The sequence below is a fragment of the Argentina silus genome (assembly GCF_951799395.1).
Source record: "Argentina silus genome assembly, chromosome: 1".
Lineage (NCBI taxonomy): Eukaryota > Metazoa > Chordata > Actinopteri > Argentiniformes > Argentinidae > Argentina > Argentina silus.
The window spans coordinates 27,880,401-27,900,014 of NC_139655.1; the positions used below are offsets into that span (position 1 = coordinate 27,880,401).

General features: G+C 44.9%; 2 protein-coding genes across 2 annotated transcripts; one reads left to right on the forward strand and one right to left on the reverse strand.

Annotated features, from left to right (window-relative positions):
* The first annotated feature begins 2,661 nt into the window (after positions 1-2,661).
* LOC310801189 (uncharacterized protein) lies at positions 2,662-7,925 on the forward strand. Its single transcript, XM_083665184.1, has 8 exons — positions 2,662-2,839; positions 4,153-4,218; positions 5,399-5,431; positions 5,643-5,678; positions 5,980-6,093; positions 6,287-6,403; positions 7,106-7,204; positions 7,311-7,925. The coding sequence occupies exons 1-8, from the start codon at positions 2,708-2,710 to the stop codon at positions 7,380-7,382; spliced, it is 669 nt and encodes a 222-aa protein (XP_083521310.1). The 5' UTR covers positions 2,662-2,707; the 3' UTR covers positions 7,383-7,925.
* A 9,433-nt stretch (positions 7,926-17,358) lies between these two features.
* On the reverse strand, positions 17,359-18,747 carry LOC310812472 (uncharacterized protein; the record flags this gene model as incomplete). The annotated part of the gene is made up of 3 exons (XM_083681048.1): positions 17,359-17,874; positions 18,089-18,424; positions 18,469-18,747. The coding sequence occupies 3 exons, from the start codon at positions 18,745-18,747 to the stop codon at positions 17,359-17,361; spliced, it is 1,131 nt and encodes a 376-aa protein (XP_083537174.1).
* Positions 18,748-19,614: the final 867 nt, after the last annotated feature.

Genomic DNA, 19,614 nt, shown 5'->3' on the forward strand with positions numbered 1-19,614 from the left:
TGTTTATAAGTGTATGAGCTGTTATAACCACACACTATTCTATCACCCTGTTTGATAGGCTCCTCTCGTATCAACAGCAGCTACATTAAAATCATCGACTACACCCTCCAGGTATGATATGAGCAATCTCATTGCTCAAGTTATTGTGAAATACAGAACAAGTTTGGACCAACAATCTAAAATGAATTATTGTGCGTGACTATTATTGCGGTTGATAACTGTCTCGGTAATTTTATTAACACTTATCCCAACAAGTCTGATTTGTGTCCTGTATTTTTGTCTCTCACAGTCCCAATCAAAATGTAATTTTCTGTGGCAATGGTTCAGTAATGGGTTATGTAAACAAAAACCTTCCATGCCTTGATACAAGACGCCTTCCAAAGCCTTGTCAGAACTGATGGATGGTAAGTGCATGTTAGACCAAAGGCTCAAAATCAAGAGTAATACAATAAGCAAATTGTACGGTTTGCCTCTATAAAACAGCTTAGGGTTCCATTCCAAGCAAGACAAAGCTTCCAAAATGACCATCATTTTTCAGTCTTTCATACAGTTGCTTTTGATGCATCCAAGTCAAAAGCATACCCAATATAATATCCATTTAAATGCCCAGCAGCACGCAATTCTTACTGTCATAACTGCCTACAGTGGCACTGTGGAAATGAAGGGAGACATTTACAAGTATGTGTGTAAATCAGTCAAACAGTGCAGGATTGCACAGCAATGTGTGATGCAGGATTCCTTGTCAAGAATCCATCAATAATATGGCGTGGCTATACAGAAGCTTGTCTTCAACCTTATAGAGCAGGACAGAACTGTAACGTCCCACCCTGTTCCTTCGTTTATGTTTGTCTTTGTTTCATGTTATTTAATTTCTTGTTTCCTGTTTATTTTTGTGTTACTCACCTTGTCTCTCGTTTCAGACACTTCACCACCTGCCCTTGTGTGTTTCCCGCCTGTGTGATTGTCTACCCCGCCCTGATTGGCTTCACCTGTTCCTCATCATTCTTCCCTGTGTATTTAGTCTGGGTGTTCCTCTGTCTCTGTGCCAGGTCGTCTTTGTACCTTGTGTCAAGTGTTCCAGTGATTTTTCGTCGTGTTGTGTATTCCTGGTTATTTTGATCTCTGATAGTGTTTCTGACTTTGCTTTTTGCCTACCCCCTTCCTGGATTATCTGCCTACCCCTTGACTGCCTACCTGTGTACTGAACCTTTTGATAGTAAAGACTATTCTATTGGATTGAAGTTTTTGTCTCCGAGTCGTGCATTTGAGTCCTCTGTCTAAGTTCTCCAGTCATTACAAGAACTCGACAAAACTCATTCTCTTGGCCGCAACGTCAAGACCAAGACCCCAAACCAAACAATGATACTGCCGATTGAATATAATGTTATATATAAGATATATGCATTTAGTATATATATTTTTATTATACTTTTTAAAAATTGCACTCTTCTCCAAATTATTCTGAGCAGGTGACACCGCCATACTCTCCTTGCCAAGGGGAGACTATGATGTATGATGATGGTTTCTTGGAGCGGAAACTTGCCCACAATATTCTGTTTTTCACGGCAGCACTTTTCCCATCCTAGCTCTCTAGATGATTTGACATTCTTCTCTGGCCAAGAGGAACAGACGGGTTACTCCCTCACTTTTTCCATCTTTTATACACCTTCACACACAGGGTGACTGTTCTTCTTCTCTGGTTCCCGCATCAGGGCATTGATCCATTATGGCATGTCTAGTTTTTCATGGCTAAATAAAACTCCTAGACAGGTCTTTTTGCGTCCTATCCACTATATTTGGGCACATCAACATCCTTGCCAATTTGTGTCAAGTGAACACAATCCCAAAGGAAATTGAATCTGACAAAAACATTAAACTTCATATCATTACATCTCAGAAAATGTAACAGCACTGCACTTTCCTTCTCATTGTAACTTTGACAAACTAAAATATCCTCAGATGTATTGAAGCACAGTAGCCTACTTCTGGAGACAAAAATTAATTCTGTGGATACCACAGATTCTTTCAACAAAATCCACAGGTCCAACTCAACAGAAAGTGTTTAAAACACTCAGAAATGGATTAAGAATGTTGAGAGAAATGTAGACAGAATATTGAACATGAAGGAATGTGTTTCATAATGGGTACATGTGCAACAGTTTAAACCCAGTCAGTTATTTTTCTCTGGTCAGAAGATACCTTCTCTAATAGCTCTCCAGTGAACACAGGATGTGAGGAACCAACTCAATCCTACTGCTCATTCCCTGCTCTGAAAACTAAAGCCACAAATCTTTCAAGCGTTGTCAACAGCGGTTTAACTTTTCATCTGTCTTACTCCACTCTCTCTCTCTCTCTCTCTCTCTCTCTCTCTCTTCCCCCTCTCTCTCTGGCAGCAGTTACTGTACAGGCATCAGTGGAAAATGGCATTCACATGCCTTCGGCGGCCCCAGCCTGGGTCCTATGCAATGTTGCGGTGCGGGGGTGGTGTGGATGGTTTTGGGGGGAGGCCCCTCAGATGTCTGACATGTTTCTGCAGGACCGCCGGCTGTTGGCTGGTGCAGAGCGCAGGGCTGCGGTGGAGCTGTTTGTCTGTGTGAAGCTGGCATGGCCTCCTCTCCCTCTGCATCTGGTCCCCATTAAGGAGGAGAGAGAGAGTATAAAGCAGAGGAGCCAACCAGAGTTGGTCCTCAGTGCCTGTGCCTGGACCATGGAGCTCTCTCTCTGGGTGTGCCTGCTCTGTCTGCAGGGTAGTCTGCTGCTCACACACACACATGGCCTGGACTGCTCAGGGACCTCACAAGGGAGCAACTGTAGAATTGAACAGACTACCGATGGAAAGGTAAGGGCTTAGCTTGTTGATGTTATTGTTATTGTTGTTGTTGTTGTTTTGTTGTTGTTGTGGGTTGGGGTTAGTTCCTTTCATCAGGTTGGTGTTCCACAGGGTCTGTCTTTAGGAGGAAGAGATCAGGAGTTGGGATCCACATAGTGTGATCAAACAAAAAAAAACGTTTTTTTTTTGTTTGTTTTTTAAACCTATTCAGTCAAACTCAGCAGTCAGAGGAAGTCTGTAACTACCATGGATGTCTCTTCTCAGTGTTTCCACTGGGGTAAATGTGTCTGCCAGTGGTATGGTGGTCAAGTGTGTCATTTTCGGAATAGAATGGATGTATTTAGGTTAACATGTCATTAACCTGGAAATATACACTTATTTCTGTCAGGAACAAAGTCTCATTGTAATCTACTTTGCAGCCATATTCTGCCACTGTAACAAAAATACCCTCTATGGAATAAACGCTCCAACTCTCTGTGAGCTTTTCATGTGGCCACAGAGCTGTTTTAGCTCCCATATTTGTGGTGGACATTCTTGGTGGACATTCTCCATGTTCTGTCCAAAGCAATCAATTTCATCTGGCCAATAGATACAACAGCTGCAGGGTTTATAAAGAGGATTTTCACTGAAACATGAAGGAGTTTTGGAGTGGAGAAATGATTTTCCATCTGGAGTGAAGTTCTGGAATCTTAATGCATGTGTGTTTCATGTTTAATTACAGTATATGCAATTATAAACTTCTTCAGATGTGGTGGTTGCACCCGCTGTTGCTCTGGGAAGCCTGTATCATTTCAACTTTCAATTTAACTTTTTTCAACATTTCATTTAAGTCAATGCTGGATTTATATGTCTGAGCCTTTTTTCCCCCCACCAAGGTCATATTGAATAATGGAGCAGAATACATTAAGTGGGTCATTTAGGGTGCTTGTCAAAAAGTAATGCATGCAAGAGCAGAAATACCAAATGGACTTCCGAGAGTTTTTCATGGGGTTTTCTTTTAGCATAATACCTGAATGAAATAGAAACAGAGTTGGACATAAAGAATGAGACATGAGCGCAAAGAGCAGGCTGTTCTGTTGGTGTGGAGCGGAGTAATACTGACCTCTGTACAGGAGTCATACACAGTATTTACACTTGTGGAAGGACATACTAAGGACAAACGTGTTCCTCTACCTTCTCCTAAACTCAAGAATCCAGTCATTCTTTTCCCTCACTAATCCTGCCACATTGAATACCCAGTGGAGGTGGTTCATGAACTGATTTAGCAATGAAATCATACCTAATGTGTTTTTTTGTACACTCTGAATTCCTCTTTTTCTCAGTCCAATGATGTGGTGCCACTGAGGCCACAGACACCATCTGTCACCCACAGGAGACTGCCACTGCAGGTACGTGTGCCCACTCTTACTCTCTCCCTGCACAAGGGCATTCCTTCAGTCTGGATCTGCTCACACCTACACTGTACTGGGTCAGGTCTCAGAGGGAGGCTGTGCATGCATGACATATGGATGTAGCATGGTAACTCCTCAGGAGGTATAGGATATATTAGATATTGAATATCAAATGCTAATTCACTACAATTCTGAAGCTAATATCTTTTAGCCCATCATAGGGTAACGCACACACACACACACACACACACACACACACACACACACACACACACACACACACACACACAACCCTTCTCAGCCTGTGTACCATCACAGCAGACCTGCACAGGGCACTCAGAACAGATGTCCTCTTGATACAGATGGCCTCTGTCTATTGACGTCACTAATGACCTTCCATATCATTGAGGACATGACCTTCCATATCATGATTTCAGCTTTCAAGATAGGACACTGTTCAAAATCCATCAAGGACTGGGCATGTGGGTTCAGTGCCAAATGAATCGATCTGAGGTGATAGATTTTGACTGTGAGCCAGGGGAGGCTGGTGGAGGCAGAAATCAGAGGACGGGCTCATTGTAATGCATGGAACGGAGATACCATTCCTCATTCCATTCCACGCATCACAATGAGCCCTTCTCAGCCTGTGTACCATCACAGCAGACCTGCACAGGGCACTCAGAACAGATGTCCTCTTGATACAGATGGCCTCTGTCTATTGACGTCACTAATGACCTTCCATATCATTGAGGACATGACCTTCCATATCATGATTTCAGCTTTCAAGATAGGACACTGTTCAAAATCCATCAAGGACTGGGCATGTGGGTTCAGTGCCAAATGAATCGATCTGAGGTGATAGATTTTGACTGTGAGCCAGGGGAGGCTGGTGGAGGCAGAAATCAGAGGACGGGCTCATTGTAATGCATGGAACGGAGATACCATTCCTCATTCCATTCCACGCATCACAATGAGCCCGTCCTCCGATTTCTACCTCCACCAGCCTCCCTTGCTGTGAGCAGATGTCTTTGGCTGCAGGTATACCCAGAAATTGCAGCATATAGCGGTATCAGTTAGTACTGTGTAAGATCTCCAAATAATTTAAAATAATTGCAGCCTATAGACAGCCGTGGTAGTTCAATGTTTCATTTCATTCAGTTTTATGTCTTCTGTGCAGAAAAGAAGATCTGGGGCATATTCTGCAATTGGTGTAAGTACCAACTTATAAGTATCCAATTCTTACAACTTTAAAATATTCTGCCCCCCCCACCTCTCTTGTGTGTGTTGTTCATGTCCTATATACAGCCTTCTAAATGTTACTGGTGATGACGTGGTGGTGCAAACTTCGCTATTACAGGCTAACAGGGTTAGCAGGGTATGATTGTGGTTTGTAAGCACTTTCTCCTCTCTCTCCACCACAGAAACACTCCATGGATTCTCTACCAGTTCAGACACAAGTAAGACTCCTCACACACTGCGTGCCTCTCTAATGACGTTTGGCTAAGAGTGATTTGTGTGTGTTGTTCATGTCCTATATGCAATTTTCTAAATGTTGCTGGTGATGACGTGGTGGTGCAAACTTCGCTATTACAGGCTAACAGGGTTAGCAGGGTATGATTGTGGTTTGCAGTTTAATGAGAGAGAGAGAGAGGAGTGGAAAGAAAGGAGAGCGTGAGAGGAGGAGGAGGAGGAGGAGGAGGAGGAGGAGGAGAGAAAGTTCCTCCTGGAATGTTGACTGTTGTCCATTGGTGTCTGTAGGTCATCTTAGACAGACAGAGGAGACAGCTGGACCGCAGTGGTCCCACCCACCTGAGTCACTCCAGCCTGCCTGGGGCCGTCTCAGCCAAGGGCTTCCCCAACACACTCATCCAGGTAGGACAGTGTGTGTGTGTGTGTGTGTGTGTGTGTGTGTGTGTGTGTGTGTGTGTGTGTGTGTGTGTGTGTGTGTGTGTGTGTGTGTGTGTGTGTGTGTGTGTGTGTGTGTGTGTGTGTGTGTGTGTGTGTGTGTGTGTGTGTGTGTGTGTGTGTCTAACTGCTCCCCTGGGTCTGTTTGTGGTACCTGTAGGCGGAGAGGGCCAGGAGACACCTGGGTCAGTCTGGCAGTAAGAAGAAGAACAAGCGTAAATCCCGTGTCGGATCCTTCTCCCTCCTCAGTCACAACAACCCCGCCGCCTCCCTGCAGGTATGTGCGTCACCATGACAACCCCAGGAGCAGCCAGGGCACAGAGATGCAGCCCATAGTAATCACAGGGGCTTTTAGTTTGGCGTGATCGTCAAGCGCACCAGTGACTTTTTTTTCAAATGCAGTGTCTTTGAAAAGCATTTAGCAGGCAGGCAACGCTAGTCAACAACATTGCAGACGGTGGAATGGACAGAAGAATGCATAGAAGAATGTTCAGAAGAATGCATAGAAGAATGCATAGAAGAATGGATAGAAGAATGTTTAGAATAATGGATAGAAGAATGGACAGAAGAATGGACAGAAGAATGGATAGAAGAATGTTTAGAATAATGGATAGAAGAATGGACAGAAGAATGGACAGAAGAATGGATAGAAGAGCGGATAGAAGAGCAGATAGAAGAATGTATCGAAGAATGGATAGAAGTTTATGGGTTATGCCCATTAGGCTTAGTCCTTCATATTGCTTTCATGAATGTTGTTGGCTAGAGCTTTACATTCTGCTGCACCAAAAGCACACTTGATTAACACAAGTTACTGATTTCACTTGATATCCCAACTCTTAGTTGTCTGTGTCCACTAGCAGCTCAAAGACAAGCCAGCTAGATGTAAAGACATGATACAGCCTACTGTAGTGACTGCCCTCTGAGAGGCCATAGAGGACATCCCGCCCTGTACTAACTCTCCATTGGATTGAACCCCCAGGTGACGAGAGTACACAGGCAGACAGAGGATGTGAAGAAGAGAGTGAAGCCTGGGAGAGGACGATCTGGGGCACACTCTGTTATGGGGGACCCAGTCGAGGTGAGAACCCCCAGTCTAATGTTCCCTTTCCTCTGACCTCATGTTTTGTTACTCTTTCAATCAAATGTTTGACATGTTGAAATATTTAATGACTTATTTTCCACAGGGAGAGGGAGAGAGATCCAAGAGGAGTGCACCGAAGAAAAAGCTAAATACCAAGAAGATGGTTTGTCCATAATGAGTATACATAAAACATTAAGCAAGTGGCTTTGATGAAGCCTTAATGCTTCAACTCTGTAGGTGTTTGGAGACAGTGATTATTTGTCAGGGGAGGCTAGTGGAGGTAGAAATCGGAGGATGGGTTCATTACAATAAGCCTTCCTCCGATTTCTACCTCCAACAGCCTTCTGTTATTTGTATATGTATAAGCTACTAATATATTCATACAGATAATGAAAACACATTTTGGAATGGACAATTTAGTGAGGTCAGTTATACTGTCTGGGTTTTCATATTCTTTTCTATTAAATAATGATTTCAGATTTTGGTATATATTTTGATGACATCAAACGTATGAAGTTATAATAAATGAGACTAGTGCATGAGAACCCATTTTAAATACAGGCAGAAGGCAGAGGTCTGTTGGGCTGTTTATTTTTCAGTTAAGTCTGTTAGAGAGTTGGAATCAGCCTTCAGAAATGAATGATGTATTCATTCTCGATACACATTTCACTGTTCCACCAAGCCTGGCTGTTTGCAGAAATTAAATAAACATGTCTCCAGCTCACCCTCTTGCTTCCTCTCTCCCAGCGTAACACCTTGAATTCCCACGCAAAGGATCTGTGAGACTGCCAGCAGCTCATTCCAAAAATTGCGGATTAGTGAAGAAAAAAATGGCAGTGAGCATCCAATTACAGATGGCAAATGGTATGGGCAGTGAATGCCCAATGCAGGGCGGAGGGGGGTGGAGGCTTGGGGGGGGTGGGGGGAGGCAGAATTTAAACTACCAGGCAACCCTCTGGGCTGAGAGCCCGCCTAATCCATTTACATTAGTGGGCATCTGGCCAATTGCTGAATAGAAATAAATAAATAAATAAATCTCATCAAGATGTGGACCGAGCCATCTGTTTCAGGAGTCAAACCGCATTTGTTCAAAAAATGCACTTCATTTAGAATTCGTTTGGCCAGAGCTGGAAACTCGCAGCAATAAAACTGATGGTCAAAACCAGACGGTTTGAGTATTTTTGTAGAAAGTGTGACGTCAACTCTTACACAGAGTCCAAAACCATTATGGACGGTAGGGAAAGGAACACATGAGCACTGTAAGAAGAGGCAGATCTTGGGCCAGTGAAGATACGGTAAGAACATGTAACTGAAGAAGGAGCTCACTGGAGAAGAGCATTAGGTGAAGGTGACCTCATCATCCATCATCTTACAAGCCATCAAAAGATGAGACCATTAGGAAATGTACTATATATGATGGACCTCAGTAATATAATTGTGTACTGCTTCCCTTAATAGCATAGCATGACTCACCCTGTACTTGTCTTCTGTTCTATGATTAAAGCACGTAGCTCATGGAAGGCACTGACGTCACCATTGTTGTGACTCCAGATGAGGACATTCCCTTAATAGCAGCAAAGCAAAAATAATAAGCTGCTGTATTATTTAGGCCCACTTAGCATTTTCACTGGTCTACATTATTTATGCTATTTATCCTTATTCCGTTTACCTCAGAGAGAGAGAGAGAGAGAGAGAGAGAGAGAAGGGGAAGTAGGAGAGATAGCTGTGGGGGCTACAACCACGCGTCTACACAACAGATGAAATAGAGCGGAAGCTAAGATGAGAATCTTGTTGTTAGCATCAGCTTTAGAGACACAGCATCAGCTTTAGAAAGACAGCGTGGTGGTGAAGATACAGGCCCTTCAGAGGCCTCGGTTCAGAGCTGCTGTCATCAGTCCAACACTGACAGTGATGCAGCTGTAACCCTCATGTTTTGATAGAGAATATTCTTACTCTATCTTTTCCGAAGGTGTGGGCTCTTAGAATAAAATAACTCACAGGTTGCAATGGGTAAAGTACCCAGGGGCGGATTTTTTCAGGTAAGAATCACTACAACATCAAAGCTTCTTCTCATTTAATTAAGTGCTTCACAATAAAAGTGTTACCCTGTTAATAATAACAATAATAACAAGAAGAAGAAGAAGAAGAAGAAGAAGAAGAAGAAGAAGAAGAAGAAGAAGAAGAAGAATACAGACTGTTTTAGAATAAAAGTGTTATACAAAACCAAGGCTACACTGCCATGACTGGTAACAAGAGGAGAAAAGTGGTTCTTTTTGCCCCCAGGCCACGGCATTGTGCACAAATGTCTCCTGCCGAGGTTCTGATGGAACACCAGAGGAGGGGGGTGTTTTGTTTGCTGACAGATGTACTGTATAAACACACACACACACACAGATACACACACACACGCCTTGCACATTTCTATGAAGAGACACACACACACAGCATGGGACCAGGGCTCTGTGATCGTGGAGTGATTAATAATGTTGTGTTACTGTATATGAAGACTTATTGAATAAGCCACAGGTAGTTCCATTTGCAAAGCTATTTCATCTCCTGCTGACTCTTTGTGGTATCTTCTGATATCATTAGCGCTGTGGGGAGGGGGAAGGGGGGAGAGGAGGAAGGGGGCATCTTTAAAGCTCTAATGTTGTTTCCATTTCCCTAAGCTGTTCACATTTGGTAGGTGTGGTATGGCATACTGTTCTATTCAAACCCCCAACCTAGCAGTGTGAAGGGTTTCATTCTATTAGTGAGTGATAGGCATGCTCTTCTGTATTGGCTGCTCTGTATTCCTGTGGTGACTCATCTCTGCTCTGTGTGACCTCAGGGACACGGGTCACGCTGTCACTCTGAATTGGCCACATCCAGCCCTCCTCCATCTCCCGCCTCTCTCTTATCAGAACAGACATGACAGGGGCGTTGGCCGTCTCCCCTCATCTCATGTATCTCCCTTCAGGACTCCCCCCCCTCCCCTCCCCTCCCCCCACCTCCCCTACTCCACTCACTCCCCACACTACTCCCAAATAACCTCTGTTACAGACTCACCTCTCATGTCAACGTCTTTCACCAGGGATCCAGTCATATCATTCATATCTGTTAAGGAGATACTCGGAGGACGTCGAAATCGGAGGACGGCTCAGTGTAACGCATGGCATGGAATGAGGGTTCATTCCATTGTGCTCCAATTTCTACCTCCACCAGCCTCTCCTGACACTGTGTTTGATATCATTCCTCATCCCATTCCATGCATTACAATGAACCCATCCTCCAGTTGTTTTCTACCTCCGCCAGCCTCCCCTGCTCTGGATGCTGTAGCCTAGGAGACACATGTGTTGCTCTGTGGTGTGTGTGTGTGTGTGTGTGTGTGTGTGTGTGTGTGTGTGTGTGTGTGTGTGTGTGTGTGTGTGTGTGTGTGTGTGTGTGTGCGTGGCTACGTGCGTATGTGACTAATTGTGACATGTGTACGATATCAGCCTGACCTTTCCACACAGGGAGAGGAGAGGAGGTTTATTTATATACAGAATCCATTGACGTTCTCAGACAATTATTCATATTTCAAACAGTCACAGTCTATGCATTTTAAATCAGACAGACAAGCTGTCCCTTCTGCTTTGGTCCAGGTGTGTGGCATCTGTTTCCTGGCCTGTTTGCTGTCCAGTGTGCCCATTCAGTCACAGCTGGTGCTAATTGTCTCAGTTGTCATGTTTTAACTGACCTCTAGGTGTCAGCGACCTGCTGAATTACCTGGATTTGTCTCCTTGCCAACTGTGTGTTTCTTTCAAATGTTTGTAATAGCGATAGGTTCAAGGCTGGATTATGGATCGGGCCAGGGGGGCCGTGCCCCGGGGCCTTGGAGACTTCTGAAGGAAGTTGAACAACGCACAGCGCAAGCTGACCACTAGGCCCCTGGGTGCTTATAGCGTGAGCTCACCAATAGGGCCCCACAGACCCCTCAGCGCTTACAATGTAAGGGCCCCCAGACCCCTTGGTGTTTAAAACGTAAGCTGACCACTAGGGCCCCTGGGCCCCTCAGCACTTACAGTGTGAGGGTCCCCAGGCCCCATGGCGTTTAAAGAGTGAGCTGACCACTAGGGCCCTGAGGCCCCTGGGGCTTAAAGCGCGATCTGACCACTAGGGCCCCTGGGCCCCTCGGCACCTATAGTGTGAGGGTTCTTGATCCCCTCTACACTTAAAGCGTGATCTGACCACTAGGGCCCCCGGGCCCCGCAGCGCTTACAATGTGAGGCCCCTCAGTGCTTAAAGTGTGAGCTGACCACTAGGGCCCACGGGCCCACGGGCCCCTCGGTGCATACATCGAGCGTAACACCTGGAGCCCTTGGTACATACAGTGCATACTTAAAACAAGAGCCTCTGGGAGAGTACAGTGCTTCTGTACAACTGAGCCACTGGTTGGCACGCTACAATATGCTGTGACATGATACAATATTCACCAACAAGTCAGTTCATTCTGCATAACAGGACAGTTTGAAGGGCGTCATATTATGGCAAGCCGTTCGTTATTTGACTTACCGTAACTAGCTATCCCTTTATTTTAGCTAGCTGTCCATTTTCCCTAGCTAGCTGCCCATATGATTCAGCTTGTTAACAGAAATTAGTTAGCTAGCTGCCATTTTTGCCAGCTAGCTGCCCTTACAACCAAATTAGCTGCACTAAAAAGCCAGCAAGTTAACTAGCTATCAGCCTAAAACTCAGCTGTCTAACTAGTTAGGTGGCACACAACTTAACTAGTTAGTTAGGTGGCATTTGTTCACGGCTCGTCTGTGTGAAAGGGGTATAAGATAAAAGGGTTGAAAGCTACAGTGGGTTGAATAAATGTTAAAACAGCATGCCATAGTTATGATGCTTAAATCAAAGCTACTAGCTAGCTAACTATTTGTGCTATTAGTTCAAAACTACTATTAGTTCAAAACATGGGATGCTGTGGCTGTGGGAATAAACGGTAATTTTCTTGGCATCCTAGAATTGCTATAACAATTTGACCCATTCTTAGTTGAACATATTAAAAAGTTTGGCGGAAAAGGAAGAGGCACAAGAGTGTCCTATTCGTCATCGACAATATGTGAGGAACTCATTGAGCTAATGGGTCAGAAAAAATCGCCAAACAATAGCAGATGAGATTCAGGATACCAAATATTTTTCAATAATTGTTGACTCCACCAAAGACCTGTCACATGTGGACCAATTGATGTTCATATTCCGGTTCTGAATGTGGTGGAGAGATTCCTGGGCTTTGAGCCAATTGAGAGCCACACTGGTAAAGTTTAGCAGACTGTGTGACTTTGATGGTGGAGGGCCTTGGATTGGACCTCTCAAACTGTAGAGGTCAGTCATATGACAATGCAAGCAACATGTCAGGAAAATACAATGGGCTACAGGCCCACCTGAAACAAAACAAAAAACTCTGATAGAGTATGTGCCTTGCGCAGTGCATTTACTTAACTTGGTTGGTGTTAACACCTTAGATGGCAGTAGGCCAGAGGCTGACAAGTTTTTTAACATGTTGCAGTCACTGTACACATTTTGCTCTTCATCCACACACAGATGGGGGAAAGTCTTTTGGGAGGCAGATGTCAGACTGACATTAAAATCGCTGTCCAGTACTCGGTGGAGTGCTCGGGCAGAGTCAACCAAGGCACTGTTGAGAAATTACACCCACATTAGAGAGGCCTTCGGTGGTATGTGCAATGATGATAATGTGAAAAGATATATTCAAATTGAGGACGCTGGACTATGTGCTAAAATGGACACCTTAGAGATGGCGTTCATGGCACATTTCTGGGACGTCATACTTGACCTGTTCCACGCTACAAGCATGCACCTACAGAAAAGTGACATTGACATCTCTGTAGCAGAACAGCTTTTGTCTTCATTGAAGGATTTTGTGGATAGCGAGACCAGTTTGAGGCTTTTGAAAGGGCAGCCTTAAATGTGACAGGTGTCTCTCAGTCATATAAGCACGATCTTCAGCGAAAGAGGAAATGCAAAACATTTGCAGATGAGAGCTCAGAGCCAGGTGTGACACTTGAGGAGAGAGAGAAGTTCAAAATAGAAACTCCAAAAGACATGTGCCCAGGGGCCTCACGGGACCATGATCCGGCCCTGGATAGGCTAATACAACATATTTTCCGAGACATACAGTGAGGATATTCAACAGTTGTAGAGTTGCTCCACCATACATTAGATGCCCTTGCTGATGGGAATGGGCCTCAGCTTATGCCTTGACTCAAAACACAACAACATTTAGAATATTTCACATATTTTTCAATATTTTACATGGTAAATATAGAGCCTTTTTCTTCTAATAACCTCATAGCACCTGACGTCAACCCCAATGTCATACACTCAATATCATTAATCTCCAAGCAGTACAATTCTTCCTAACTCAGTGCTAAATGCTAAATGCTATGACCAACATTGGTAGATAAACGGTGGCGCATGGAGCACGATTAGGTTTATCATTGCTGACAGTTTTGACATTGCAATCCCTGAAGACTTAATCATTGGCTCTCTCTGGAGATGATGGATGTATGCTGAGTCATTGCTATAGGCTCAATCTCTGCTCTACATTAAGGCAGGCAATAGTGCTGAGTGTGACCTGCTGCCCCAGTATACTATCATATATCAGGGAGAATACTGATGTATCAAGAAGGGAATATTCAGAGACAGGGGAGATCAATCTGACAGGGTTATTACAGTAACCTTTATAGAGAGAACATGGTGCCATCACTCATTATTCACACACATACTGGTTTGTTATAACGGACAAATCTCGCCCCCACGACAGTCACACTGTTTTTTCTCTCTCTCTCTCTCTCTCTCTCTCTCTCTCACACAAATAGAGTTTCATGCCACACAGATATGCCAGTTAACACAGAGATACAGTATAAAGACCATAGGCTTGCCTCTAACAATGGTACAACTATCCCAGTGAGCTCTTGAATAGCCTAACAACATGCCAACTGACTGGCAGGAGAGAGACAGAGAGAGAGAGAGAGAGAGAGACAGAGACAGAGACAGAGACAGAGACAGAGACAGAGACAGAGACAGAGACAGAGAGTGCAGCGCAGCACAGAGCAGAGCTCAACATGACCAGAGCTCAAGTTGAGCAGAGTGAGACAGAGCGTTAAGTTTTCTCTCTTTCATTCTTCTCTCTTTGCTGTCTTTGCTGTGATGCCAAGGTCGTTCCTGACTGGGAGTAAGACAGTCCTGTCAGCAGGGAGAGGAGCCGAGAGGGCAGGAGAGGAAGGCCCTGAATCCTAATAAGCCTCAGTTCTTCCACCAGGGAAGGAGAGAGGAGAAACCTCTGATAAGATTACTATGGTTCCTCAGAGTTCAAGTGTTGAGGTGGAAGTGGAGGTGGAGGACAGGGTGGAAATGGAGGTGGAGGTAATGGGGGTGGAGGACGGTTACTGTGGATGAGGTGGGGTAGAAAGAGAGACACCCCACCCCCCACCCACCATTTCTAAGAACCATGACCACAGCAAAGAGCTCCACGGATCCCTCCCTTCTCTGTTTACCAGTTATCCCCTGCACTGAAACACAAATTCATAATATATGCCATTTATTGCTTTTATGCAAAGCAACTTACATTGCAGTGAATGCATACATTTTTCAGTATATATGGTCCCAGCAGGAATCAAACCCACAACCTTAGTATTGTTAACACCATGCTATAACAACTGAGCCACAGAGGACCACATAACTCCTAAAGACAATGCATCTCATTCCATAACATATAATCGTCTGTTTGAGCAGTATTTACGCAAATCACTGGTAAGGTCTGAGGAGAATCCCCACACTAAAAAAATCAGTGGAGAAAAGCTGACTGTGATTACAGCCACCACTCTGCCCATGTCTAATTTAGCCTGATGAGAAAAGCATGTCTTTCTCTCTCTTTCCCCCTCTCTCGTTATCCCTCCGCCCTGGCAACTGGAGTTTGGTGCTGATGAGTCTCTCTGCTGTGCTGCAGTAGCAACAAAGAGCTGGGGGGGACACCATTCAAGGGTGGGGTTGATGTGCGCATATGGTGGCAATGTAGCTGTTATGAATCCTCTCCTCTCAGCCATCTGGGTTAAGGTAAACAAGGTAGTGGCAAATTACAGGCGATTTACCAAGAACTCTAAATGCTTCTTGTTTATGTATAAGTACTGTAGAGATGAGATGAGTATAACACCTAGGTTACTAGGCGGTGGCACTGAATTGGTGGTGCATACAGTCTTTACTGAGAAAGACACTTCACTGAGAAGCCTTAGACAGAGAGGAGCCGTTTCCAGGTACTAGATGAGAAGGAAGAAGAACCTGCCTCCACTTTTCCAGACAGGGTGATAAGGAGAACCTATTTAAGCAGTAAAAGATGTGAAAAGAACGAGTCGTTCTGATTACTGAGGCTAATTACAGGGTTGAACTCTAGCAGGGGACATGAGGTACTGCAGATAAATGACTATGGTGGTTAAGTTAGAATCACTCCCTTATACACTTATACAAAGATAGCCCCCCCCCCGCCCTCCCCCTCCCCTAACACTCTCTCTCTTTCTCTCGCTCTCTCTCTCTCTCTCTCTCTCTTTCTCTCTCTCTCTCTCTCTCTCTCTCTCTCTCTCTCTAAGCCTGCCACATTCATGTCCTGCGGTTATTTGTGAAGGTCGGTCATGGTGAACATGTCGTCAATGACTGAGAGAGAGGACATAATGTCAACTGCTCCATGAAAAGACTGTCGACCTTACATCCACTAAGGTTACTGAGCCACAGAACCATTTCCTTGGCCAAGTTCAACTCCAAAACTTTAGTGCTTCACACAGGTGCCAGGAACATTATTTTTTCATTTGCTGCGAAATCTCTTACTGGACATAAATGGAGAAAATAGGCTGGTTGGCAGGAGAGAGAGAGGCCTCCGTATTGAATTTGGAAGTCATAAATGGCTGTTTGACTACCACAGAGTGGGTGGTGTTTTAGCTCTCCGGCGAGGCCGATAAATCATCCAGGGTTCCGGCCTGAGCTACCCCCGGCCCTTCCCCTACATAGACCTCTCTCAGCAGGAGTTTTGAGGGCCCTGGCATATCCAATTCTACTGCAATCAGCCAATTGACTTGCTAGTGACTACACAGGAACCAAAGGGTTTGGACCTAGAATGCAAAAACCAAAACAACAAACAGAGCATCAGCGCTTTCCTCTCAGCTTCTCTTTGGATATATCTGACTTTTATCCCACCAGGGGGCGAACTGATAAAAGTGCAAACAGACAGACAGAAACACATGCAGGGTACCGTTTGAAATATGGAACTGAAAGAAAACTTTCTACTTCTACAGAATGCTCCACATATGTCTGCTGAATATAAATACTAAAAGCTATTCTTGAATATAATCCCTGCACAATGGATGTCATCACATCAAATATGTCAGCATTACCTGCCTGATGTGTACATCACTATGGCTCACCATACAGTTTGTGCTAGAACCTGTAGAAGCAAAGTTCTTCCTGTGGAACCTGTGGAAGCAAGGTCCCAAGAGCAAGCTTTTCACACTTCAAGCATGTGCCCATAATTATTTCAGTATGGTGGACACACACTCAAGAGTGTTCCTTTTCCACGAACTGCTAAGCATGGCTGGAGTTACTGACAGACAGAGAGCATGTGCTACCAGCTAAGACCACATCTATTTGGCATATTCCCTTTCTAAACTACACTGTCAACTCTACAATTATTCAACTCCATTGTTTTGCTGGTAAGACTGTTGACTGTTATTCGTTGTCAAGAAAATGTGAGTGTGCAACACAGTGCAATATCGCACTCTGGTGGTTTTGATTTGACATTCAGAGGACATTCTTTACTGGAATACACTGCACTGAATGGACTGCTTGTATCATGCGTCTGCATTTGAGATTCAAATTAATATTCTAGGCATGGTGTGTCTTCTCATCAACAGCTATCTTTGTCAATCTTTGAATGCACAGGGACACAATATAGAAAGCGGCTGTATGTTTTATTGTTCAACTTCAAGATTATTGAGTAGTCTTGAACACATATCATTCAAATACATGGATGATAATTTGGGTATGTTTGATTACACTGATTATAAGTGTGTATTTAAAGGATTCCTAACATGTGTCTTTAAAGGATTCCTAACCATCATGATTCATGACCACACATAAATCAGTCCATCAGAAGCTCCAGAAAGCAAATACCCCCCCTTGTGGTCAAAAACAACACACTGTACTGCATCCTCATGCTTGAGCGCACAGACCACCTGTGATGAAGCCAGGTCCACCGTCCTCACCACGCCGTCGTCCCCGGCAACCGGCAACGTCTGGCCCGAAGGGCTGAAGGCCACCTGGTTGCTAGGATGCGGCCCTGTCTCCACGGTGATGGCAGGAGCCGCCACCCTCCTCACGTCCCACAGCATGACAACGCCGCGAGAGTCACAGGAGGCGATGAGGTCACCGGCTGAGTTGAACGTGGCATGGTTGCAGGAGCTATGATGGCCATAGAGGGTCTGGGCACACAGGCCGGTTCTGGCATCCCACAGAGACACGGTCTTATCAGCTTCGGAGGTGAGGAGGGTGTTGGAGAAGGGTAGGAACTGTACACTGTTGACCGAGCCTGTGTGTCCACATAGAGTGTAGCGGCACCTCTCACTCTGCAGGTCCCACACCTGGATACATGGATCATAATAATTATCACCAAAACTATGTAACATTTACTCAATACAGTCATATGCACAGTTGCGACTGTGTACACAATTCGGTGTGCTCAGCTCCAGCTCCAAGATACAGTGTTGGAGGAAAAGGGAAAAAAGCATAACAGAGCATATGAATGACAGAACAAGAGCAAAACGCAGAATGCCTCTTAGCCTATCACTCACTAACCTTGACAGTGTCATCCATGGAGCAAGAGGCCACAAAGTCACCGCAGGAGTGGAAGGAGCAGCCCCATGTAGCCCCAGTGTGGCCCTCCAGAGTCAGCACACAGCGGCCCAGCGACAGATCCCAGATCCGGAGGCTGGCGTCTCCCCCAGTGGTACCCAGCTTTGTCCCGTCAGGGTGGAAGCTAACGCCAGAGAGCCAGTCAGTGTGCCCCTCACCTGTAGCAATAAGCTCCCCCTCGGGCAGACCCCACAGCCTCCATAGGTAGTCATCACTGGCGGATGCTAACACTAGCGTACTGGGGTGCAGGGCCAGGCAGCTGACAGGCAGGCTGTGGGCCTTGAGAGGGTTGTTGATGATGGCAATAGAACAACACCACAAACCAATATACATTGGTACAGTCTGTTCTTCTCCTGGACCACACGCTTGTGCTGTAGACGGTGGAAATCTCTCGCTTTCTGGAGTTTGACACGTATCTCTCCCATGGTCGAGGCTGCCTGCTTGTACTCGTCCCTTTCCTGCTGTGCGTTTTTTAACTGGTTGTCCAGAAGCTGGTTTTGCGTGTAGACCGCTGGCACCAAACCGACCCTTTCTGTGTTCAACCGGCTTTTGTGGGCCACCTCGTTCCACTCGGTTTGAAAGAAGTCCAGTGTTTTGTTCATGACCGTTAAGCTCCCTGCTGGGTCAACCAGTGTGTGAAAATGCTTGATGTTGCCATGGGTAGGCCTACTAGAAGACGGTGTAAGGCTGAAAATTGCAGCTGTGGGGATATGGTCCGATATCTTTCTTCAGATTGAAAGGGAATACATATATTGTAAATAAACAAACTGTGAATTTTTTATTTCATAGGACATCTGAATGGGGGGGGGGGGGGGGCGCGCAGCCACTGGGCATGTAAAGCGTCGTGGGGGTGCACGTTTTGACGTTTGACTTGAATTGAATTGAATCCGACTTCAATTCAGGCTAGGCTAGATGAGAACAGGCGGGGGAGGCAGTGTATCTGTGAAGTCTCAAGTTGGACAATGAAATGCAATTCTTCACTGCAGGGATTGAAAACATGACGGTGACAACATGAGGGCTATTGAAATCCTCAATAAAAATGTCTTATGAATTCTCATATAAAGAATAATCATCACATAACACAACCATCAACTGAACATATATGTGCAATCAATAGATCTCTGAAATACCATAATGACGTATATCCTGCCACAGTCTACATATAGTCTGCGGCATATAGGGCTTTTTCTGATTCAGGTACACATCTGTCAAGAAAACATTCATGATTGGTCATGAAAAGTGCCTCCCACAATGAAGGTACTTGCTGTTACACGCAGTCTGTGAGAACGAACTGTGGGGATCCATTGCGCCTGCTCTAAAAACTGCGCGACTCTTAAATCTCAAGTCGAACAGATTTTATCCCCGTCATTCAACAGGTATTGAAAGGAGCAGATCGGCACAGCGCTGGTACAAAACTGTTAAAAAAAAAAAAAAATTCTTTCAAACACGCTCACAGTAGACGTCAACAG